Raw genomic sequence first — 26,193 nt, forward strand, 5'->3', positions numbered from 1 at the left:
ATGAGTGTGAAAAATGATGACAGTATCTTAGACTATAAAGAAGTGCACTATAGGTTGTACAACTGGGTACTATGTTAAGCCTTATAATGTAACCATACAGAACACATCACTGAAATATGCATGTGGTCAAGATGAATATGGTAATCAAAGTTTTCTGAGGGAGACTACAACTGTTTGTCTATGGTAGCTTTGCCTGTTGCTTTCTTTTTCTTAGTTTCCTTCACAGAAAATGGACAAATAGGCAACTCACCATCTGGACGTGTATTGAGTTCTAAATCACCTTTAAAGCAGCTTGCTTTGGATGCAGCATTTATAGTGCTACTTAGACAGGGCAGCTTTCAACAGGAATATTTTGGCCTGTCTTAAAAAACACTAAAGATTTGCTTAGGCATTTATTTTTAATGTTGATATTCTGGATTATTTACCCCAATGAGAATTAAAAAATGTACAGTTTGATATGGACATACTTGAAACTGATAGTATTAATATATAAGCATCATTTAGTACAGTGCATGGAAAAGGAGCCGGATTTAATAATGGCATACTCTCAGCTGAAAAATAAAAAATAAATGTCTGATCCATCTGTCATCAGGCACGGATTCACTCCATGTCTATATTAGTGGCATCATTTGGCTCTATTTGCTTAGTTGCTCAACTCAGCAGATTCAGTCCTGAAGCAACCTTTTGTTGTTTGCGGTGCACTGTATGTATGTGTGTGATCAGAAACGGTCAGCTCTGTTTAGTCAGATGGGTCTGGTTAAAATGGAAAATGTGCCCTGTGTTTCTGGCAAAAGCTACCCTTTTTCCAGTAGAAGTTCTCCAGTTTGTGTACCTGATATGCTGTGAGACCACTGTCACTGTCAGAAGTTGCACTGCATGATGGTCCAGCAGCTACAGCACAATCTATAGCAAATTTGTCTTGTACTACTGTAGGGAGCTGGCCAGCATATATCCACACTGAGTTAAACTGGCTTTTCTTTCTGTTCAGACTCTTCTGGCCCTCTCAAAGATTGAGGGAATGTGAAATTGTGGAAATTTTATATATGTGTATATATATATATATATATATATATATATATATATATATTTGAGGTGGCCTGTTACATGATAAATGCAGCTAAGGGAAAATAAGTTAGGACACTGGTTTAGCGGGTATGATACGTTTTTTCCAATTCCAGTGAGAAGAAGAAAAATACTTTTTTTATGTCATACAGTATGACATCAGAAATTAACCTGTTTACTTCATAATGCACATTCCTGGTCTTATTGTTCATGATTCATGAGTGCAGATTATTCCAGGGATATAAAAAATGCCTCCAATCTCGTATGGAATTCTATTTTAAAATTTTCACCTAATCAATCAGTTACTAAGAATAAAATTAATTCCATCCCATTTGTAAACACATCACATTTTGGAAGTAAAATGAGTAGAACTTGAATTGAGTGTTGTGTTGACTTAAAGCAAAAAATCAGTCTATGGAGTTTGAGAACGGGAAAAAAAATCTTGTAAAAATAGTCATTGCTGCTCTAAAAAGTAAATGGTCTGAAGGGAATTTTCTTCACATTTAGGCTATATCTGTAATAATAAATCAAATCAGGCATCAGCCAACAAGAGGCATGTGAGACAACTGAATTTGATATCAGAATTTCAAAATTAAAAGATAGATAGATAGATAGATAGATAGATAGATAGATAGATAGATAGATAGATAGATAGATAGATAGATAGATAGATAGATAGATAGATAGATAGATAGATAGGTAGGTAGGTAGGTAGTTAGGTAGGTAGGTCTTGTTTATGATAAGTCACAACAGAAATCTATATAAGGCTATGTGATATTTCAGCTGAGCTATTTTAAGATTCATGATTCATGGCAATTGCACCAAATGATCTGAGTGTTCCTTCTACTTAAACCTGTGAAACTCATTGAACTGTTTTAAAGCTCAGCAGCTCTGTTTAATTTATTGCACAATCATTAAAGTCTAGTCAGGATATTCTGTCAAGTGCTCCATGGCTTATTAAATTGTCATGTCCTCACTGCTCTTTATATATGTACATATGTGTGCAGTGGCTTATAGGGGAAAGAGAGAGCCCATGTTCCCCTGCATGCTCCAGAAGTCACGGCAAGCCTGTGTGTGGGTCAGACGGACGCAGTTATGATACCAACTGTGACCTGGAGAGGGCGAAATGCAAGGACCGCACTCTCACCCTCGCCCACAGGGGCCGATGCAAAGGTCAGTGGACACCAGAAACTTTTGTGTGATCATTTCTGAAAACCACTGAGGCATCTTGAATTGCATTTGAGGATTGTATCGTGTCAGTTTCACTATATTTTGATGGTCCTTTAACACATTCTGTTGACTATAAGTAACGTTGCACCTACATGTCTACTAACTGTCATTAGAGTGTTAGTACAGTATTAGTAGACTGGTAGGGTTAGGGTTAGAATAAGTTGACATTTAGTTGCAAAGTTACTTATAGTCAGTAGAATGTCTGTTGGGGAGCATCACAATAAAGAGTTAGCAGATATTAATAAGACAGTCTACTAATAATTTAATGAGAGTTAGTTGAGATGTAGTTGCAAAGTTACTTATAGACAACAGAATCTTCAAAAGGGACCATCAAAATAAAGGGTTACCGTAATTTCTTTTAGAAAACAGATGCGGTATACAATAGCACTTCAGCATTGCACAGTATCCAAATATTTAAATATCCTTAAAGCAAGACAAATGTACTTAAAATTGCATAAAATATTTTCTGACTAGTTTTCTCCAAAACAACACTACTGTGTTTTCCCCTGTGACCTAGTTTTTTACCATGTTGTCTGATTAGTCATTTAGTTCACCTGTCATTTTATTAGTTATCTCGTTAGGTATTTATACCTTGTGTTCTCCCTCATTCTCTGTCTGTTCTTGTCTGTGTTTTACGTGGTTGTGTTCTCATGTGTTTGGATTTGATCATTAAATACCATTAACTTGGACTATTCCTGTCGTGCGCTTCATTCAACACACGTTCCCAGACTGATACAGGTTAATTTTTGCGGGGTTTTTCCCCTTTTAATTTTCATTTTTCACTATGGATCTGGCCACTGTCCAGCTGCTCCGCCTGGAGCTGGGAAAAAAACACAGCTGGAAGAAAAGATTCGGGACTTTATCCAGCTTGCGTGTCAGACACAATACCTGGACTGCTCGCTCTGTATTTTATCACACCAACCTGAGCGAGCTTTCCGAGAAATGCATTCCAGCGGCCGGTTCAAGGGAAGACTTCGGCACATCCGTGGAGTGGGTGCTAGTGAACAACAACTCCCCGTTCACCTTCGGCCCGGCTGAGGACGTCACCAGTCCCACTCCACATTCAGAGACATTGGACTTCAGCCTGCTGCAACTGACAAGACCGAACCTGAAGAGAGGACGGAAGGAGTCGTCGCTCTGGAGCCTGCACCACAAGGTGTGTCTGACAAGGTGCATGAGGCCACTGCATCATGTGCTGCTGAGGGACTGTTAATGGAGTTCGAGAGCTAGGAGGAAGGCCCCGCCAACAACCTCACTGCGGTGGATGGGATCGCTATGGTTGCTGGAAATTTTTTTGGACAATTGGATATGTTTGAGAAGGTAATTCCTCTGTTCCTCCTTTCCCCACTGGTTCCGTCCAGCCCTGTATCGCCTGTGATCCCTTCCAGCCTCCCTCTCCCTCTTCCTCTAACTGCCTGTTCCTCAGCCTAGTTTTCCAATGTTGTCTGATTATTAATTTAGCTAACCTGTCGTCTCATTAGTTATCTGGTTAGTCCCTGTGTATTTATACATTGTGTTCTCCCTCATTCTCTGTACGTTCTCGTCTATTCTCGTCCACCTCCTCTGGTACCCTTCAGCCTCTCTTCATCTCCTGCACTGAAGTGTGTGGATCCACTTTGGTTCTTCAGGCCACTATCTGAACCCAACACTCCACAGCAGCCTGTCGATGCATCATCTCCGTCCTGGCTCCTCCCTCCCTCGGCTCCACCGGAAACCTTCTGCCTTACGACTCCACCGGGCTCCCTCATCCCACGGGCTCTGCCTTGGTCAGACGTCGTCCTGGATCCACCTTCGTTTCCGTCTGGCTCAACCTTTCCCCCAACTATTCCTTCATCCTCAGTTCCACCGGCTCCGCCTCAGTCTTCAGGTTCCTGTGTTTCACCTCGGATGCTCGTCGCTCTGTCTCCAGTTCCAGCAGTGTCTTGTGGGTTCTTCGGCATGTCAGCTCCACCTGAGTCTCTGTCTCCAGTGGCGTCTTCATCGGCTGTTCCCAGGGTTCCTGTCAAGTCTCCACCATGGCTCCTCCCACCTTCGACTCCACCCTGGGGTTTCATCATGGTTGGTCTCTGGACCAACATCTGGCTCCTCCTGCTCTGGGCTCCATCTTGGCTCCACCCACCCTCCACTCCCCCTTGGACTTTTTTGTTGGACTCTGTTTTGTTTCACCCTTTCCTTTGCCCTCCTCCAAAGCATCGGCCCTCCCTCCTCAGTTAAACTGTTCTGTATGACGCGAGGACTTGCCTTTTCAGGAGGAGGCGTACTGTTGCGTGTATATTGTGTTTTCCCGTGTGACCTAGTTTTCTCATGTTGTCTGATTAGTCATTTAGTTCACCTGTTGTCACATTAGATATCTTTTATCCGTTCTTGTCTATGTTTAACGTGGTTGGTTCTCTTATGTTTGGATTTGATCATTAAATATTATTCCTGCCGTGCACTTCATTTAACTCACACATTCCCTGACAATATCAGCTTAAATCTTACAAACTTTAGTGAGGTTTAAAAGCAGAAAAAAATATAACAAATGGGGAAGGAAAAGCAAACTTAGCTATATTATCTGAAAACAGGCTTAATTGTTGTATGCATTTTGAAAAATTAAGCAGTGGTGCTCATGCGTAATACAGGATTTAATATTCTATACCACTCGATTACTGAACCCTACTAAAGTATGACATGTCCACTCAAGGCTAATCAAGGTTATGAACTCAAGTGCAATTTAATAATAATAAACATGAAAACTTAGACCAAAAACCTCACCAAATGCAGAGTTATATATAAAGACGAATCTAGACAAGAGGGCTATAGACCTTAGTCAGGGTTGACACCATATTGAATTCTATGGGGATGAAAATGAGGCTGTGAGTGATAGACTTTTACAGTCTTTACAATGGCATGTGCTGTATAAAGGTCCTTAATCACATGTCATTTTCACAACTAAGAACTTTTACATCTGTTTTATTATGTTTTTGTCTACTGAAAGTTTTTGGAAAGATGCTTTATCAGCTGAACAATATGTTGTTAAACAACAGTACAGTCAATTGAACACGCTGTAACTCTATCCCTCCCTCAAACATTGAAAGGTCTCACAAGAAAGCTAATCCAAAACCTGCGCTTTGTCCGAATTTGCTTACTGACTGAGTAGGTACCAAGAAAATCTATATAGTATCTATATAAATCTATATATTAATGCTTCAAAAAAATCTATATAGTATGAATGTGTTTAGAACTATAAATTTAAACTAAACGTATACATCTGCCATGTTGGCATTGTCATGTGACCCAAGGCATCAATTGTGATGCTTATCTGGCATTCATGACTCTGTTCCTGTGTAATGGGACAGTAAAGTGTCCAACAAAAATTGCTGACTATAGTTTTATTTTTTATACTACTCTTTTGGCATATTATTTGGAGAAGTAGGCATATTCGAAGGCAGTGCTGAAAACTAGTGATAAAGGAAACAGGAAAATGACAGACATGAAAAAATGAACAGAGGCAACAGGAACTAGGAACAAGAGCTTCAAAACAAAAGCACATTGCAAAATAAAAGACCAAATTCAAAAACATGAAGCCAGAACAAAACTAAACATACATGACAGTAAGCTAGACTGTTCCTTGAGTATTTGTGTTAAGTAATAAATATGTAATTGTGTTTTTTCTTGTTAATATTGAAGTTTCAGGTAAAAACTGGGCGAGGATTGATCAACCTCTTCCTGCGCCCACACTGGTTTCAGAGGTCAAAGAGCTAACAGCTATGAAAGGTATGCGCAATGAGATGAAAACATATGAACACTTTAACCGTTTGTATCACTCCGCTTGCAGCATTTCTCACAGCGAGTGTCATGGCGGAAGAGGAAACCCACTATAATTTTACAAATAGTACTGTTGTTGTGTCACGGAATGTAATTTTTTATAAGTGTTTAGGCTAAACTGTAGTTGTTTAAACTTCACATATGTGGTTTATTAATAAAGATAGCGCCTATCTTAAAATTTGCTTCGATGCTTATACAAAGCTGCCAACTCTCATGCATTGACCGTGAGACTCACGCAATTGACCCTTTTCACACGCTCTCACGCCACACATTCATTTTCTCACGCAGAGAAAAATCGCGGACAGAGAGGACACTGACACCGACAGACAAGACAGAGAAGGTTACTTTTGATATGGAACAAATTCTCTGCTGTCAGATTCTGTCAATATTTTTACGAGATTCACACAATAAATAAGGTTTTGGCGCTTTTAAATGTGACAAATCGCTGTAGCGCATCAGTTTAAATGCCACGTGATACAGTAGGCTACAATGCCCCCCACCCCCCCACCCCCGTCTACAAATCTCACCCCCCAACCTTTAGCAGGTAGCTTATAGCTTTAAAGTATTTACATTATAATTTTACGTATAATAGCTTTTTACTTAAGTGAAGCAACTCAGCGTTCATTCGTTAATAGTTCTAGAGTGGCATTTTTAAAATTAGTAACGGAGGCTTGGGCTTGTCTGTTAATCAGTCAACTGCAGAATTGAATGTAAAGAATTAGTTCCACACAAGACACAAGAGGGTTTCTTAAGTCACCTAGTTGTTTTTATTTACACACTTTTGTATAAATGCAGTATTGTACTCCTACTCGTGTTGTGATGGGAGAAATTAAGCTTTTCAAAGCTTTGAATCAATTTAACCAATTATTTCGCAAAATGTTTTATGTTCACAAACTGGTGAGACTTGCTGGTCAGGACAGTGTAAATACAACAAAATTCCAACATGCATAAAAACACCTTTTACAAACCCATTGCAAATACTTTATTGAAAGTAAAATTTATCAAATACATCTAAGCATCTAATCAGATTAAATATCAAGTTTCTGTATAATTTGTGTTCTTTTATCAAGGTTTAGGGGCTTTTTTTTCAATGATTTTTTTCATGGATGGCTCCACTAAACAGGACAATAAGATAGTATTAGCTACTACTATTCCTATTAATTATACTAATGTCTAATTAAAACGACAAATGTATAAAACCCATTGGATATGTTGTTGGATATGTTTAGTGTCCCATTGGACACTTGTTCAATGGTTCGCCGCTGGGCAGTGATCACAGTGAATCCGCATGATTCATGGGTTCATGGGTTCACAGAGATCATCCCCCCCCCCCCCCCACCCCCCCCCCCCCCCCAGTGGTGAACCATTGAAATTTGGAAACGTTTCGAAGCAGTCATGACGTAAAGAAGCCTCATTTACTGAAATCTGGTGACTTTGGCAGTTTGATACAAACCACAAACCACTGATTCGAAACAAGATTCGTAAAGGTTTCGAGGCTTGCAGTGTTTCGAAATAATTACTCATGTGATATTGCTCATAAATATATATCACCTACTTTTAGCTAAATACATTTAAAACTTCTGTGGCCACTTTGGCCTCACATTCCTCACCTTTTAAAAAAAAATTGTATTGTAGTTTTGTCTTAGTTTCAAGTGTTGGCACCAAAAAGGTGTCTGATCTCAAATAAACACATCTGTGTGCATGTCAGTCTAGAAAGAATATACAGTCCCTGGAGCATTAGAGCAAACTACCTAGGGGACGCGTATGCCCACTGGTATGCATGTAAGTTTTTGCAGGCCGTGTTCACATACTGAAAGGCAGATTGATTGACTGTGTTTAAGTCACGGTCAGCCTGCATCATAAGTTTCTTAGACTGGACCGTGTTAAACTGTCAGTTAAAGGTGCATGATCGGTGTCATCACTGTTTTTTTTTTAGGAAAACACTAATTGGTGTCTATTAACAAACTCTCTTAAGATGTTTCAAATTGTGTACTGCTAAATAGAAACTTTGGTTGAATTACATTATTTACTCAGGGTAAAGTTCTTATACCTTACAAACAAAAAATATCTTTATCATACTGAAATAGGAAATTGAAAATAGAAAACAAATGGAAAGTTAGGTTTATTAGGGCCCGAGATTAACAAAGACAGCCATTTACCAAAGAAAATTGCATATTTTGTCCCATAGAAATCTACATAAATTCACTGAATTGTAAATATATTATATACATAATTAAGACTTGTTTTGTGCTGATTTTTCAAGAAATGTTCCTGGATCAACATTTAATTCTAACAGTTTCCCTACCCATAAATTATGTCTAAAATCCGAGGGAAGTAATAGGTGAATAACATTGATTTAGAGGCACCTGACTCTGGTTGTAAGCCTAAACGTGTCATAAACTGTAAACTTGTCCCTCAAATCTGATTGGTTGATTGGAAAGTTGTTCCAGGATCAACAAAGATGTTGATCCAGGAACATGTTTCACTTGGTGAAATCACATGTTCTGCATGTTGTACAGTAAGAAAAAAACTAAAAAGGTCACATTAACGACAGATGTTTTGAGGTTTGGTTGTTCTGTATATATCAATATAATTAACTCTTGTGTTGTCTGAAGCTGACTGCAGCCCACCTGTCTCTTCCTGTCGATCGGTCACAGACTTCATAGATACAACAGGTGTTTCTCATTTTTGCATCATGGATGATTTAAGAGCATCTGCTCACAGGCATCCTTAGGGCAGATTTGCAGTTTGTCTTTGTGTGCTTGCTGAACTTACATCTGTCCGGGTTCATATCTTCACGCAAGTATAGCAAGCATTTTAGGGCTGAACTGTGAACATATTGAAAGTTAAAAGTGTTAAAATGATCTGCTGGTATCACATGGTTTTTAGCCTCCCCGTTTCTTGGATGCAGTCCAGCACTGAGGTCCAACTTGTAAGTGTTGTTTATTTGACTAGGATGACTAAATACTCTCTTTATTCATACAAAGTGCCTACATGTTGGAACACGACACTCAGCTTTGCCATTTCAAAACCTCATATTTTCCTTGTTTAGATGAAGTTTCAAGATTAAGAATCTTCATGATGCATTTCTTACCACAAGTGATGAGATTTCTTTAGATGGTTATTTAATGAGATGGCTTTTCCAATAATCCTATCTTCAGAAATCCGCCTGTTAATTGTTTTCAGGATTTCCATGGTCATAGAAATAGTCAGCTATTTTAAAAATTGTGGTTTTTAAGCCAGAAAAACTCATGAACAATTAATATCTTAAAAGGTTATGGAAATGGCATTGATTTTTTTTCGCGAATATATATTTTTGTAGTTGCCCATGACTAAAATAGAATAGCTCTTTGTGATTGAAATTTCCCCCAAAAAAAATATTTTTAAAGGCTCTTTCCTAATAATCATATCTTCAAAAATGCGCCTGTTAGTTGTCTTTAGGATTTCCATGGTCATGGAAACACCAAGCAATTTGAAATGGTGATTTCCAGGGCTGGAAAATCAGAAAATGAGTAATACATTTGAGTAATACCTTTAAATATCATGAAAATGGCATGGAAATTTCTATTACTTAGCTCTAAAATATAATTGCTCTTTGTCAGTGAAATTCTATTTATTTATTTTTAATCCCTATCCAGTAATTATGAACAACTGGAAAAGTCATGAGAGTACACTGGTCAAAAAGTAGGGGGGAAAGTGTGGGAGTATTTATGTGTCTTATGTGAATTTCCCCCCTTATTACTCAGCCTTATACACTATTCAATTTGTTAATTTCCTAGATAATATTTTCCAAAGCAACATATAGTGAATACAGTTATATATTTTTTTAAGAAAATCCCTGCAGAATCAAACCCATTTTGTCACTAGCTTTATGTAAGTTTAGCATTAATTGTGTGTATAATTAGGCATATTTGTTTCTGTATTACAGAAGCAGGCCAGACGAAATGTCGGACTGAGAGGATTCAGGCTCTGGAACAAGCCAAGAGGCCACAGGAATCCATTTTTATCCCAGAATGCAATGATGACGGAACATTTGCCCAGGTCCGACAGAGTCCCGGGCCGCTGCACTTTTAGGACGAATCCTAAAGCAAACCTATCTAGTGGACAAATTAGCCTTCAAACATCTTTCCTGGCATCGATAGGATTCCAAAAAAATTGCACTTCCCTGTGTTTCTCATCAGCATGGCTGCTTTGGGAATCTGAATGGAAAGTGTACATTAAATCGCATTTATAGACTCGCAGCCTCTATTTCACCTGCGCCTTTGCTTTGTTAAACAGCGATCATCCAGTCCGCCTAAGCTTTTAATGCCTCGTCGTTTATGATAGTCGTTTTTCACTCTGAATAATTGTATTCCCCCAGCGCAAGCGCCGGGACGTTTCGTGCGGGTCGTCCAGGAGATACAAGAGCAGTTACTGGAATTTCCTCTCACCTCTCTCCGTCTGTATCTCCTCCAGGTCCAGTGTCACACCCTCACAGGATACTGCTGGTGCGTGACCACAGATGGCAAGCCAGTCAGCGGTTCCTCTGTCCAGAACAAAACGCCAGTGTGTTCAGGTACTGTATGTATGCAGATTTATCTCTAGACTGTTTGCTTGGATTATCGCTTTGTGTTTAGGTCGTGCTGAAAAGCAGAACCGCTAAACCATCAGGTGCCTCGGTCAAGAAGCTGTGCCTGTAGTCCATCACTTTCAAAGCCATTAGACTTTGTTTGATTTAAATTGTGCTCTTTGTTTTGATGGAGTCAGCGTGATGTTAAACTCTAGCCACTGCTCTGTTTAGTTTATTCCTACTGTGTTTGTGCATGGAGCCGAGATGTGATGGATAATATCCTGGAGGACTTGCGCCGACTCCGAAAGTTCATCCATTTTTCTTTTCTCTACTTTAAGGTTTCTACATTTCTGCTTTTTATCTCTTTCTCTCTCTTTCCAAATTCACACTCCATCAATCTCTGTCTTCTTCTGTTTCATTCTCTACAATTTTTCCTTCTTCTCAAACATTGCTTTCTCGTTTTCTTTTTCGTTGTATAACTGCTTACAGTGGACGGTTGGAATGAGGGAGCTTTTCTCTTCGTAAATGAATGGGAACACTTATCTCCAACAGAACAATCAGAGCCATTTGAGCAAACACCACCGACTCCTGCCAGAACCGGATTACTTTATGACTGGAGCACCTGGTTCTATTTTTTTCTTGTGTCTCGACATTTTATGGTTACATGCCATCTCATGCTTACCTAACCCTGATGTTACATTTCTACTAGCTTTCTGGATGTTCCCTTCAACCGTTGTCAGTTCAGTTCATCTGTAGCGCATTGCAGAGACCTGTGAAACTTTTTGAAATTTTAGCTTGTTTTATATAATGAATTATTTTATCATCATTATTATGATGGGATAGTACAAACACATACTTTTTACATAAGTTACTTTACTTAATACTGTTACCATTTCTGCACCACTAGAATTGAAAAATGTAATTACCAAACAAGTTTCCAAACAGATTTCCCAAAAACCCCAGACAGCAACTTAGTGTCTGCCCAGATCTGGGCCACATCTGGTACATGTGGATTCCACGCATACCAGATGTGGGCCGTATTTGGGCCAACACTATGTCGCTGTCTGGGACATTTGCTACGTCCCAATTCATCCTAAATAGTATTCAAATTTAGAATTGGCGTGTTCCAAAATGTAGTATGTTGAAATGAGTATTCCAAAGATACCCGGTTAAAATCCAAATTGCGAATCCTTGCACATAATGGCTTATATTGCCCACAACCCATTGAGCATTGGATAAGTATTCGATTACAACTACAAAGATGAATAAAAACTGTCAAAAACCTACAAACATGTCGAATGTGAGAGACTGACGGTTTAGTAGAGAGCTTTGGATAAAGTAGTTTGAGTGATTAATAATCAATATCAGAGTTCTCTGCATTAAAGACCCACAGCTGGCAGATCAACGTGCTACTGCATTTCTCTCCAAAACGGAATTAAATTGAATGTGGAGGATTTTAACTGTGACAAGATGATTGACAGGGCAGGTTAAACAGTGACCGGATGCACGTAACAAAGCTGTCCGTTAAAGACGCAGTTATGATGAAGTAGTATGTCCCAAAGCTTGCCAACTCATCTGATACACACTCAAAAGTATTTACTTTTTCTTCACGAAATAAAGAGTACATACTTTTAGGGAATAATATTGAGATGCAGTATTTATTGGTTTAATGAACAGGAATTTTCAGTCATGCTGTGTCATTAAGTTGAGTCATGAAGTGTGTTGGACTTCATGTGGCGCTGCATACACTCATCGATCGACACCACGCCACTGTCACAAATGCAAGAGCTCGAGAGCAGATTCATTCTGCACAGCTTCTCCAGTGCAGCTGGAAAAACTCTTTTCATGTAATCTTAATGTTATATTGTAACATGTTTATCAAAATAAAACCGATTAAAAAAATAGATCCCTTTTTATTAATATTTAAATAGTAAATAGGCTTATTTAGAATTTTATTCTTATACATGCACATGTTGTTTTGAAAGTACTGAATGTACTGAATGATGTTCATGTTGCTACATGAAAAGATCTGAAACATTGATGTATTTGACAAATACTTAGCTCTGACTTGACGGCTTCGTTTTCAACTCCTCCCAACTTAAATCCAGCCAAAATGGAACACTCTTACTGTTATTATATTGGGCCACTCAAATATACAGCAATGTTTTGTGAGCATCACATAGCATGCTACCATACTACTCTCCGAAAATTGCCTGCCCTACCTTTAACCAAAAAAAACCCACTGATTCCAGAACGATGGAATCAGACGTGCTTAAATGCTATGAAATGTTTATATGTTTTGGGGATGACAACTGTAAGGCACTTGCTAGATGCTGTTAGGCACCTTACAGTTAGATAACACTTTAGCTCACAACTGTTTAGCATTTCATCATTTACTGTTTCACATACTAGTTTTTAAAATTCGTAGACTGTGTACTGTGTAAACTGTGCTTCAGTGCATCAGTGAATAAAAGGCTTACTTATAGTTGTCTCTGCACATTTAGCTGGAATAGTTTCTAGATTTTCTTTCTGCTGCTTGTTGTCCTGCATAAGATCCTGTAATTGTATTACTGTTTCTTTCAAAAGTAAAGTATTCACATTTAGGTGCCAACCAGTGATTTTAGTTTTGTTTTGTTTTTTGCAATAACGTCACACTCCGATGTATTCTCTTGTCTCAACATTGGCTCATTGTTCTATATTTCATGAATGCTCAAAAGATGGACCAGTCCTGTCCCAGAAATGAGTGAATCCCATGAATCACCACTTAAGTGAAATGTCTTGCACACGTTTGCAGGAAACTTCCGTGAATTTATGGGAACTCATGCTGGGACAAGTGGATTGTCAGGTAGTAAATTTCATTCCAGATTGCCCTTTTGTTCGAAATTCTCTTTCTCTCCAGCATTTTAATTTTTTGACTGTCTAATCTTGAACTTACGCATGCCTTTAATCCTGAGCATTTGCACGTACTTGGATCAATGTGATTGATGATTGTTTCTGCATACAGTAACTATCCTCTCCTCAATGTATTTGATCTGTTTCATGTCACATTAAACTGTGTTTTATGTATGTATATTAAATCCTGGAGATATATCTAGCTGCAGAATTGTGTTTCAACACTAATCAAACACAACAGAACAATCTTTACACTGATGTCTACACAGGAGACTTAAATCATGAAAAACATTCTGTTGTGCCATTCCAATCAGAAGTGCTCAAAACAATTGCTTAAAATGTGGTGCGTTAGAACAAGGTCGGGAATATATTCTGCAGGAAGGTATGTCTACAGTACCATTGTCAATAACAGTAAATAATAATAATAATAATAATAATAATAATAATAATAATAATAATGGTTGTAATAATTGTAACAATGGATGAATAAAATATTTCTTGCGTGTGTGCGTTTGTGTGTGTGTGTGTCTGTGTGTGTGTGTGTGTGTGTGTGTGTGTGTGTGTGTGTGTGTGTGTGTGTGTGTGTGTGTGTGTGTGTGTGTGTGTGTGTGTGTGTGTGTGTGTGTGTGCGTGCGTGTTATTTCTTTTTCATATCCATAAATGAATGAATGCAACCAACACCTGGAATAATTTAAGGGATTGCCATTACGGGAAACTTAATTTGTAGATAATAACATTTCAACATATTTAGAAATGAAAAATGAGGTTTCAGAGTGGTCTAGTCGTTATGTATTTTTTTCTTGTTTTTTGTTAGGGGGGGAGGGGGGTCTTTTAACTTTTTTTTTCTTGAGCTGATCACTGTTTCTCCCATTTGTGTAAGTTGGGATGTTACAGTTGTCACTTACATTTTGAATTCTTTTTTATCTGACTTTCCAAAGTGCATGATGTGTTCCTACAAGTGCAGGTTAAACATATTTAAACTGTTCTCCCAAAGTGAGGTGGTTACTGTACTGCATTTCAAAAGTTGAGTAAACATTCTGCTCTCTCTTTAAAGGGTCAGTAACCGATAAGCCACCGGGACCTCCAAGCTCCGGCAGAAAAGGTGAGTTGAGATTCGTAGAAATGTGAGTGTGTGCACTTATGTATGAGAGAAATAGAAAACTAACAAATCTGAAGGATGCCATACTGCAACGCCACTAAACTTTCTATTTTGTGTCTCCTTTTATTTATTTATGTACGATTAAATGTGTTTCAGCACATTTAAATAGATGTCAAATTTGCCCCATTTTTCTCTGTCATGCTCATTTGGCCTGACTCTTTCTGTCAAGCTTTTACTTCAGACTTCAGTTTCTCGAAGGACCGTAAAGGATGAAAACCTATTCCAGTTGTTCTGTTTAACTGCCAGCGTAAGAACCTAGCACACATCAAAGACTGTGCTCTGTTACAGCAGTGAAATCTCAAACAGCTAATATAGATGTTAACAGCAGCAATAGCAGGCACCTACTTTTCTGGGCCCTAACTCAGGAAAGCCAGATTGTCATTTACAGGCCCCGAGGGTGGCGTATAGGGGTTTGAGAGTGCGTTTAGTTTGAACCACTGGGGTGGGAGATGGTTATGCTGGGAATGTGTGGTAGGGTTTGGGAATGGAGTTTGCCTCTGTTTTTTCAGATCTTATTTCACCTCTTCTGCACTGGGTGCACTCAAGACAAAGTGCATGTGCACCTGATGTTTATGTCAACAGCAGGTGGAAGGTGGTTGTGTACAACTGTACGTGAGTCTTTTGCACTCAGCCCTATAGAGATCACTGTAGTGTTCCAGAAGTATAAATGCCATTCACACTCTTATTACATAATTGACATTAACACTTTTTAAGAAAGACCTACAATGAGCTCTGATGTTGTTAAAAATAAAGAGTCTATTCATTGTTGTGTTTTGGGCTTTAACGCTTCAAAATCACATGTAGTCAACTAGGTAGTTGGCTAAGGGGTAGCCTCCGCTAGTCTGTAAAAGTCTAGTCTTAGCCTCTGACGTCACGCCAAAGCCAATTGAAGGCAAGCCTGTAAACTTAGGCTAAAAAAGCATAACGCCTGCTGACGCTGCGGTACACAGGGAAAGAGGCAATAGACCTTTTTTAATCGATGCCAATGGAGGAGAGGCTTCATTACGCTGAATAAACTGCTTTTGTGAGCTAATAGCTTATCATTTACTGAATCGACAGCCCATGGGCTAACTTTCAACATGTTTGCTCTTAAACATCCGAGTTTACACCAAAAAAAGGCTGTTTTATAAAAGAAGTCACGGTCAATTGCGCAACAGGTATGATTTGGTTTACAGCACTTCTCATTAATTACTATGGTATCTGCAAACAGTGATTGACTGTTGCACAACTATGAACGAAATTCAAGGATGTCAAGGCTGTAATGTGATTGGTTATCAAGGCACACGTGATCCAAGTTGGCGTTACGCTTTCTCCAATGTTAGAGCCACAAACTCGTATATCTCCCAATAATAAGACCATCTCTGGTCACGCCCATGGACCATTGGTAGGAAATTGGAAAACATTTCAGGAGTTTCGAAGTCGTCATCGGATTGGTTGAATTCTACAAGATTTCGGGAGACGTGTGTGACATGTTCTTTACCGGTCCACCTGGAAACAAAGCCGTCAAGATGCCAAACCCCCTCATGGAAAAAGAAAGATGTCATGTTTCCAACTGTGACAATGAGAGCTTGTCAGGATCAACTAAACACTGGATTTTTTTAAAACAATTTATAGACTGATTGTTGCCATTGTTGCAGTGAATTTTCACAACGTTCTTCAATGAATGATTTATTGGTTGCATGTTAGTCTGTTATTCTAGCAATATTGACTATATATGTTTTACCCCCTAAACATGACACTGAACCAAACAAAATGTGATTGGTTGCTCTACATGTCAGTCAGGCGGCCTCTGGGCGGTCCTTGGCCAACGGAAGCTGCTATGGAGTACAGACCTTCTGCTGTCAGTCTGAAGGTTTGGCTTCACAAGACCAGTAAAAGTCTGACTGTGGAGAACTCTTTTTAGTATTTTTTTTAACAGGCTAGTGGAGGCTAGCTAGGGCACTCGTTAGCTAGCTACAAAGCTTGCTACATACATAGCATTATTTAATCTGCACAGCATTAAAAGGGTAGTTCTACCAAAAATGAAAATTCTATAATTTTCTGACCCTTATGGTGTTCCAAACCTGCAATTCGTTTTTTCCCCGCAAAACAGAAGATATTTTGAAACATTTCTCAGTGTTTGAACTATCCTGCAAATCCTAAAACACAGTAGTGATTTGCAATTATAAATTTGTAAACACAATATTGTGCCTTTTGTCTTTTTTTTCAATCTTCAATTACTTTGAATCAAATGATGCGATGCTGAAATTAATCTTGAAACTTTTTTTCTTTTTTTTATTGGTCACTGTTGCTCTCAATGACACATTCTCTGACTCAGTCTTAAAGATCTTAAAGATGTCTGTCTATAAAAACAAACAATCAACAACAAAAAGAATTGTTTTTTAACAGTTTATAGTTCATTTTATTACTATTTCCATTATCTTTCTAAATGACCCTTGTTTATATAAAAGACAGCGAATAATAAAATTCACTTTCAGAACATGTACTTATTTTGCCGAGGGGATCACTGATTTTAATTGCAAACATGGTGGACAGGGAACATTACAATGTCACTTTGGCTGTAATTCAGTTCAGTGAGCTACATGTATTCTTTGAACTGGTTTTCGCTGCCACCTTATTGTGGCTTTAGCACTGTGGCTTTGGCCCCTCCACTGCCAGGGCCTACAGTGATGTGAGCCACAAGGAAATCACCCAGAATGCAATAGAACATAAGTGGGTAAGTACTGTAGGAGATTTGACATTTCTCAATTACACTTTTGACTGAGTGTGTTAAATGATCTACAATTGCCTGTTTATACACAAACGTATTACTATTTATCTAAACAGTATGCATATGAAAGCTAATTTACGCATTCTGAGATGTATGTGTCTGTTCTTGAGTGGATGAATACTCTTATTTATCTGTGTTTTCTGACTTGTATTTTCTCTCTTTGTACCCTCTATCCCTCACCCACTTTGTTTTCTGTGCTAATGGCCGGGCCATGTGCAAATCCCAATCATTCAACAGTTGTGGAGAGTAGATTGTATTAACCTCAATAATGGTAGTCTCTTTCCGTTTCTTTCTCACCCTCAATCCAGATGATGGCTCCAAGCCCACACCAACCATGGAGACGCATGTTGTCCCAGAAGGTGAGGGTAAGTTTCGACCACATGCAAATTCAAGCGACATGAGCACGAGTCTTGCATTTATGTATATGACTGAAATACAAGTGCAAATCAATTTGTTTGTTTTATCACCACAGAGATTACAGCTCCAACATTGTGGATTAAGCAGCTGGTGTACAAAGAGAACAAACAGAACAGTTCAAACAGTAGGAAGCCAGGTGAGAATCTATCCATCCATCAGCAGTCTGATATATTCTGATCTATCAATTCCAGTTGTCTCACAATTGTTAATAGCTGATTTGATTTCTTAAAGATATAAATGGAAAGAAAATCCTGTTAGTCCATTTCCCTCTTAAAACAGTAATGACCAAAAACACACAATTTTAAGCAGAGCTTTGTGTTGACACACACAAGACTGATGGCCAGCCTACACAGCTAGAAATATTTCAAAGCATCGTCATTGCAGCGTCCAAGTTGGTACATTCAAGTGCATTTGATTGTGTAACATTTCTGTTCCAGTTTTAGATTTAATATTCAGCATGTCCAGGGACGAGAAACCTAACACCACTAGAATTATGGCGCCCCTCTTTCTCTGTTTGTCTCAGCTCTCCTCGGTGTAATTTGTTTAGCTTTCTGTGTCTCCTTTACAATTTCCTTCAAATGAGTCGAGCACCCTCTGGGCATGCTCAGTCAACTCCGTCAAGTTCTGTGAGGTTTTTTGGCAGTGCGGTTGAGAGGTGTGTGTGTGTGCGTCTGTGTGTGTATGTGTGTGTGTGTGTGTGTGTGTCTGTGTGTGTGTGTGTGTGTGTGTGTGTGTGTGTGTGTGTGTGTGTGTGTGTGTGTGTGTGTGTGTGTGTGTGTGTGTGTGTGTGTGTGTGTGTGTGTGTGTGTGTGTGTCAAATTGTGTATATGCAGTTCCAGTGGTGTTCCCTTGTTTATTGCCTGGGTGGCCTATAATTGGTAATCACTGAAAAATAATCTATTTATTTCACCAGAGAATAATTGACAAAATTTTGACAAAAGATATTCTGTGCTGAAGGAAACGCTTACCTTGAGCATACACGTTGTATATCTAATTTGACATGTCTTTGGAACGCTTCAGAGTCTCCTCCTGTGACCAATTAGCATCTGTTGCACATCAACACTATTCAACCAGAGTAGCAGATCCACGGTCATCACAGGGGTGCTATTCTTGCAGAAGTGACGGAGTTGGCATCAGGCTCCACCGGTGCTTGTTCATGGGAGTGTGTGTGTGGGATCTGGAGTAAATTGAAACACTGAGATGTTGCTTTTGCTGCTAAAGTAAATCTCGAAGAAAGCCAAGTTTCCATCTCTCAGTGCATTGTGGGTGGTACGCATCAGTTCGATCTTTCACACATCAACTCGTGCAGTTATAACAGTGAACATGCTCATCTAAGGTGAGGTAAATTGTGTGTTTCTTTGGTAATTGTGGTTTTGGTCCCCATGAAACAGAACAAGCATAATTATCATTGTGTCCCCTAAGATTTGGGGGTTGTAGTAGCATTACAGGTTTGGACTAGCTACTGTATACAAAGCTCCCTATAGTGGTTTGAGTGCAGGTATAGATATTCGGCAAAAAAAGGATATATAGAGTTACTGTGATACCACAAGCTCTAGAATAGCCTTTTAACCATGGTGACTGTACCAGCAATTTTGTCATTCTTAGGAAATGTTGCCCTTTGTGCCTTAAAACTTATAGGGTTGCAATTTCCATAGACATTTTTGGACCACCACATGGCCTCAAACTACTACTTCTAATCCGTATGCATTGTTATTGTTATTTTGAACCCGACACAGTGTGAATTAAAATACTTATTAATATAATTTGAATGAACTGAGTAAATTCTGATAGTCAGTCAGTCTCAGCTATATCAACTAAAAAGGGAAAACATTTTGACATTTCTTTTTTAATTTTCTGCACCAACCTTGTTATATTTTGAAATGTTTCAGGTATGACTGTAATGGGTATTATATTATATTATATTATATTATATTATATTATATTATATTATATTATATTATATTATATTATATTATATTATCTGTTTAAATTACTTAAGTTACCTGTGCTTTTGAATGTGGCCCCTAAACATATATGATACCAATCCTATGATTTTATATGAGCAAACCAACCAAACAGAAAGTGTGAAGAGGAAAGGTTTTTTTTTTTTTTTACTAAATTATTGTTCTGTTCTTAATCTATTTCTATTCTTATTTTATTCTATTATAACAGCTTGTTAAAATGTAAAAGTGATGAATGGGGACATGCAATTGGCTGACATTTTAATGAATAACAAACATTTAAGTATAAAATGTAATTGATTTTCTTTTGCATTCTACAGAGTTAAAACCATTAAATTACTGTATATGACCAAGTTCGGTATCTTGTTAATTAAAGTCAGTAGTAATAAATTATGGGGAAACTAATTAGGAATAATCCCAATTTCTCAGAATTACCCAATATGGTAAATCACTTTGGATAAGATAATCTGCTATATGGCAAATAACCAGGATGTGTCACATGCTCAGGAATTTATTAAGCGATCATTGGCTCATACTCTGTGAAAAATATATTCTGTTTCTCGATATATATCCAGTCACCAAACCTACTAATGGCCACGTGAAGGAAATACAAATGAAGATGTTAGAATACTTCTGAGGATGAGGAAATGTTTGACATGATTGTCTATAAACCTTTCCATTTAAAAGTTTGAGGAGAACATGGTGCCATCCCCCCTCTTCTGGCCCATCATGCCCTTTTCTGTTACATTATGAGCTCAGAATGCATAGATCCAAGACTGGAGTGATGACTTTCCCCACAGTTGAATATAATTGCAGGGATGGCATATGAAGAAAGAGAGATAGAAACAGAGAGTGAGATATATGCATCTAAAACAGAGAGAGAGAGAGAGAGAGAGAGAGAGAGAGAGAGAGAGAGAGAGAGAGAGAGAGAGAGAGAGAGAGAGAGAGAGAGAGAGAGAGAGAGAGAGAGAGAGAGAGAGAGAGAGAGAGAGAGAGAGAGAGAGACCACTTTGTTTAAAGGAGGCTGATAAGTCTGAGTTTCAAGCTATTTTGTTTGGCCAGATCTTGGCACGACGAAACACATGAGGCTCTGATTTTCAGCCGTGATAGTGAGGAAATCAGCAGAGTTTACCTACAACATACCGCGCATAAACTAATCAATACCAGCCTGTAAACAATGAGAGAGAACAACAGCAAAGCATTCTGGGAGCAATGAGGTCTCACCTCGGCTGTATCTCACTTATGTCTGTTTGTTTAAACAGAACTCATGCAACTCACTTCTTGGAATAAAAAGGGACAGAGTGCATGAAAATGACTGTACTCTGAACAGAGAGGAGGGTCGGATCAAGTTTTACGTGCAGATCTTGAAAAAATGAATACATAACAAAAATGTGACGCAGGTAGGATTAAATTGGATCTGAGACTGTCCATCCTTTTCTGTACTGTTTTATTGTATTATGGCGAGAGAGAGAGATAAAACAATTTTCTTTTGGGAATCCCACCTGCTTGGCGTCAGTATACCCTCGCTACAATAAACAGTGCTAAATTATTTAGATATGAAGGAACCTTGGCGGGAAGTGCAGGAGTCATGGACTGTGATCGTGATCACTTGAATATGGGTTGTGAGCCCATCTCTGGAAAAGAGGACGTATTAATGCTCTCCCCCGCAGTCAGGTTCCACTTAAAACACCCCAAGCCTTATTCCCGATCAAGCCAACGCTGTCAGAACTTACCAGAACTGTTTGTAATGAAGACAAAAGCAAAAACAGCAGGATTTGGTTACACTGAACGGGCTTATAGCTCATGGTTTTCATTTGGAGGCTCAGACGAACACTCTGAGTGGGCAGTGCTGTTCTCAGTTTAATTCTCTCACACTCCAGATCTTGTCCTTCCTCAGTACCACCCCTCACCCTCCGGCCAGGAATTTATACTTTGGTACAAGTTCATTTGGGGACCATTTAGAGGTCCTACTTCTTACTGTTGAAAGAAGAAAAAATAACTGATACAATGCTCTCCATTTTATTTTTCACTTCCTATTCATGTGGAGATTGTTATTTTCCAACCCAGGCCTATTAAAATACATGCTTATGACAAAATCTCTGCAAAATGATAGTATATGTATGATATCATATATTATATTGTAATGCTATTATATAATGTATCGCTGTTGTTCTGAAATGAAATGTTCAGCGAGTAATGCTAAATTTGTAATGCTCTATCGCATTGAAAACTAACATACCACTTTCCCTAAACTTAACTGATAGTATTAACAAAAGCAAACTTAACATAAAAACACATTTGCTGAAGCAACCATGCGATTTTAGCTTGTTTCTACAAGTCTTTGAGCTCTTTTATCATGACTTGTGCTTCACAAGACTTGTACCCAAGCTCTCTGCATCGCAAGTGCAGCGCTAAACCAGGTGTTTACTACATAAGAAAAGCTATATAAAGCCAGTCCCTCCAGGATTTCACGATATTTTTATGTGATTTTTGCGATCAAAATGACTGATTTTGTGGTAATTTCCAGAAATTTGTGAAAAATGTGGGATTTTTATATTTTATAATTAGGACATCACATTTACCATAATAGTATTATTTCAGATGCACAATAGTCATACAAGACACAAATCACACAAAAAATGCTTAAAGCTTGTTTATTTGGTCTAATCAAATACTTTTTTTAAAATTGTGCTGTAGCCTTTTGTTGTTGTTTGATTAACATTAACAACAGCAGGTAAATTAGGTTACTGTCACTTTAAGACCTACTACAGTAATGAAAAACGTCCCAATCAGTTATTACTGATTGTTTTACGTAAATACTTGCCAAGATGAATATTTTGAAGTAATTGTAGCTATGTGTATTTGTTCAAGCGCTATAAAGAGAATTCAATATTCTAACTAGGCCGACAGGCGGTGACACGCAGTCAGTCATTCAGTCAGTCACACACACACACACACACACACACACACACACACACACACACACACACACACACACACACACACACACACACACACACACACACACACACACACACGCACACACTTGCAGTCAGAGACAGACTGTCACTCGACTGGCTGAAATTAGTTCTCTTTCACGGTATACTGCGCTTTTAAAAATTATTTTTAGTACCATCGAGCATATCATATTTTTTGTTATGTCATTCAATCATGTTAAACGCGTTAATAAGTTTGCCATACTGCCCAATGAAAACCTGGGCGCTTATGTGAGAGGGCAGGAGAGACGCATTTTCTTTCGCCATGTTTCTGACAGACCGCACACAGACATCACGCGTGCGCAACATCTGTACCCACGTAAAAATGCATTGAAACTTTAATTAACTAAAGATATTTCAATTGGGTGATTATAATTTAATGTTTTGTGAGGTCTTTTTTTGAATTTTTGTGATTATTTTGCTTTTAAATTAGGAATTGTGCAGAATCGCAAAAAAATGCGACATTTTGTTGATTTTGCGTTGTATTCAGCGATCGCAGAATCGCGAAAAACTGGAGGGACTGTAAAGCAGGTTACAGTAATTGATGCATAACACCAACATGTATTTGTTAAAACAGTTTTGAGGTGATAACAGCACTTGAATGCAAAAGGAATGCAAAAATAAAGGTAGAGGTACATATTTCTAATGAGCCTAGGTTGGTTATTTGATATGTTGAGAAAAATGAATGATAAACAAACAGTAGTCTGGGAACTTACAATGTAGTTTTATAAAAGGCAGGGTAGGTAGCTTTGAGAAACTAGCAGAAAACTGCTGGATTTTGAAAGTATCCAACAGAGAAACTCCCACCCCCTCCCTTCTGGGCTCCTTCCAAAGCCACACCCCCAAAACACATGAATGCGTGATTCTCTTGGTCGACGTTACGTCACAAATCATGTGACCTGCATAGCAACAGCCGCCGCCGTGTTTGAAGGGTAAAACAAACCGAAGGCAAAGCCCGAGGCAAATCAAAAAGGTATCTATTCACAGAAGTTTTGCTGTGGATTATGTCAGTTATGGATACCAACGGAATACTTTGTATTAATGATGAATGATATCTGTGTATGCGAATGTATGTCGGTGGTGAGAAGTGAATGTAATAAAACACTCATGTAAAGCGCTTTGTGACTAGCTAACGTTACATGTCTGTGAAAGGCGCTATCAGCTATATGAATACAGATCTTCTTCTTCTATTACAGAATGTCTTATCAATATATAGACAGTCTCCTAGCGCCTGCATTGACCAGGTACCACAGAAAGCTGTCGCTTGTAGGTTTAGCATTACAATATTGTCCATCGGCATCCAGCTGAGTCCTGGGAGAACAAACCAAAAGCATGGCCCAGGCTCGAGTTTCCAGACATACAATTACCTCATCAAATCCTAGGGTGGCTATTTCCATAACACCAAAAAGAAGGACACATATATTTTGTTGACAAGTGGGGGCGGGGGTGCTGAGGGCACGCAAGGTCTCTCGCTCTCTGCCGCGCGCTGCACGGTTTGGAGCACATACGTTATGTCCTGTCTCGCATGCACGGCTCGAGATTCCAGGAGATTTTAACTAATTTCCGGGCATCAGGGAGCCGCTATCAATGTGCGGGATTGTTATAGGTTAACTTTTTTAAACAATTCAGCGCAACTCCAAAAAGGAGGACAAATGAGTGTCCGGCTAGAGGCTGCGCCGGACAAGTGGCTTAAAATCCGGACTGTCCAGACAAAATCCGGACGTATGGCCACCCTATCAAATCCCCTGGTATGAACACCATGTGTACAGACCATGTGTCCTACACTTGCAGTCATGTTTAAATACCCATCAAGCATCGATTACATTAACTATGTAATCGATTTTTTATTAATTAAAAAAACAAAAAACTGTTCATTCAAAAGCACTGTGTAACAAAGTGGCTGTAATGAGCTGTAATGAGTCTGTCAGTGGCATGTCAGTGAGGGACACAGTTTTTTCCAAAAAAAAGCCAATAAAGGCTAACTGCATAAATGTATAGTTTTTAGGCATTATTCTCGGCGCTTGTTTATCTTCCGCTTTCGTGTTGCTTAATGGCGGGCGCTTGTTGTTTTACCCTTCGCCGCGTTGCTATGCGCGCGCAGTGCATTATAGGAGTAAAATTCCCGGATGTCCGACCTTGAGAATGACGACCGCTCAGCTGGAGGATGCGTTAACCAGCGGAGATGAGCGCAGTGCATGGAGTGACATCACCTTTTTTTTGCCTTGTTTGTCTACGCTGACTGTATATGCAGGTACAGAAGGTACTGGGAATTTTGACTGCTCTTTCTCTGCCATAATTGTGAGACTTCGTGGCTTGCAGTCGGTACGCATCCCTCCTCTTGTGAAATGAGCGAGTCAACCGAGTGCACGCATGTGGGCAGCTCCTGTTGCAGAAGGGCTGGTAGCCATAGCAACGAGGGAGAGTGACAGTCGCCCAGTCAATCAGAGCACTCGGTCCGAATGGAATAATGAGCTGTGTTTATTGCAGCCCTGAGAGGACTACAGACACTCTATTTTTATAAACTCCTTTTCAGAGTACTTACATTTTATATATGTATTGGTATATAAAGACAGTTTAACCCTCTGGGGTCTGAGGTGTTTTCTGGGTCCTGGAGGTGTTCTGACATGCTCTGACATTTGTGCTTATTTCTGTTACTTGTGGCTAAAGTCTTATTACATTGTATTCAGCGCAAACTCTGCTACAGTAATATGTCAGCAGCATGTATGTAAAAGTTTGTAGTTTTAAAATAATAATGTTTATGCGTGGTTTGTGAAAAAACAAAAACAAATGTCACTGAAATAAGGTCATAAAAAGTACTTGGTTACTAACGTAACCTCGGTTCTCTCTAGAGAGGGAACGAGTACTGCGTAATATCTTACGCTGTGGGAAAAACCTCTTTTCCACGAGATATTGAAGCCAAAAATTATCCTTAATTTTGAATCAATGTAAAACGCGATGCGACAGCATGCCGACATAGGCAAGGCGGCTCGCGCGCCTATTGTCTGCCCTGCTGCAACAGCAGCAGCCTATCGAGAGAGGCCCTGCGTGACGTGATACCCAATGGGGGCGCTTTGCGCCCATTTACGTCACGTCCTGCCAGAATAGGCGTGGCCTTGGCCTATAAATATGGCTCGACAGGCTGATACAAACTGGTTTTCATCGCTGAAGCGAACCAGAGCTGTTGTATGCATGGCAAGATACGCAGTACTCGTTCCCTCTCTAGAGAGAACCGAGGTTACGTTAGTATCCGAGTACGTTCTCTTACGAGAGTATCTCTCGTACTGCGTAATATCTTACGCTCTGGGGAACGCAATGCAACACACCGTGCGTATTGGGATCCGACACCAAAG

At 39.1% G+C, this 26,193-nt stretch overlaps 1 protein-coding gene across 16 annotated transcripts in view; it reads left to right on the top strand.

The window, feature by feature from the left end:
* Window positions 1-26,193, top strand: part of smoc1 (SPARC related modular calcium binding 1) — an 80,714-nt gene that overhangs the window by 16,422 nt on the left and 38,099 nt on the right. For 4 of the 16 annotated variants that reach the window (XM_077238355.1, XM_077238345.1, XM_077238346.1 and 1 more), the window contains exons 2-9: window positions 2,070-2,235; window positions 5,962-6,048; window positions 10,028-10,140; window positions 10,555-10,654; window positions 13,443-13,493; window positions 14,595-14,642; window positions 17,745-17,834; window positions 17,942-18,022. In XM_077238355.1, the coding sequence (XP_077094470.1) occupies window positions 2,070-2,235; window positions 5,962-6,048; window positions 10,028-10,140; window positions 10,555-10,654; window positions 13,443-13,493; window positions 14,595-14,642; window positions 17,745-17,834; window positions 17,942-18,022 (736 nt within the window). The remainder of the gene's footprint in view (window positions 1-2,069; window positions 2,236-5,961; window positions 6,049-10,027; window positions 10,141-10,554; window positions 10,655-13,442; window positions 13,494-14,594; window positions 14,643-17,744; window positions 17,835-17,941; window positions 18,023-26,193) is intronic. The other 12 variants (XM_077238361.1, XM_077238351.1, XM_077238350.1 and 9 more) reach the window with 6 other exon arrangements.

Source organism: Siphateles boraxobius, unplaced genomic scaffold, assembly GCF_051911475.1.
Source record: "Siphateles boraxobius isolate OS27281-9 unplaced genomic scaffold, OSU_SipBor_1 22, whole genome shotgun sequence".
In the NCBI taxonomy this organism is placed as follows: domain Eukaryota; kingdom Metazoa; phylum Chordata; class Actinopteri; order Cypriniformes; family Leuciscidae; genus Siphateles; species Siphateles boraxobius.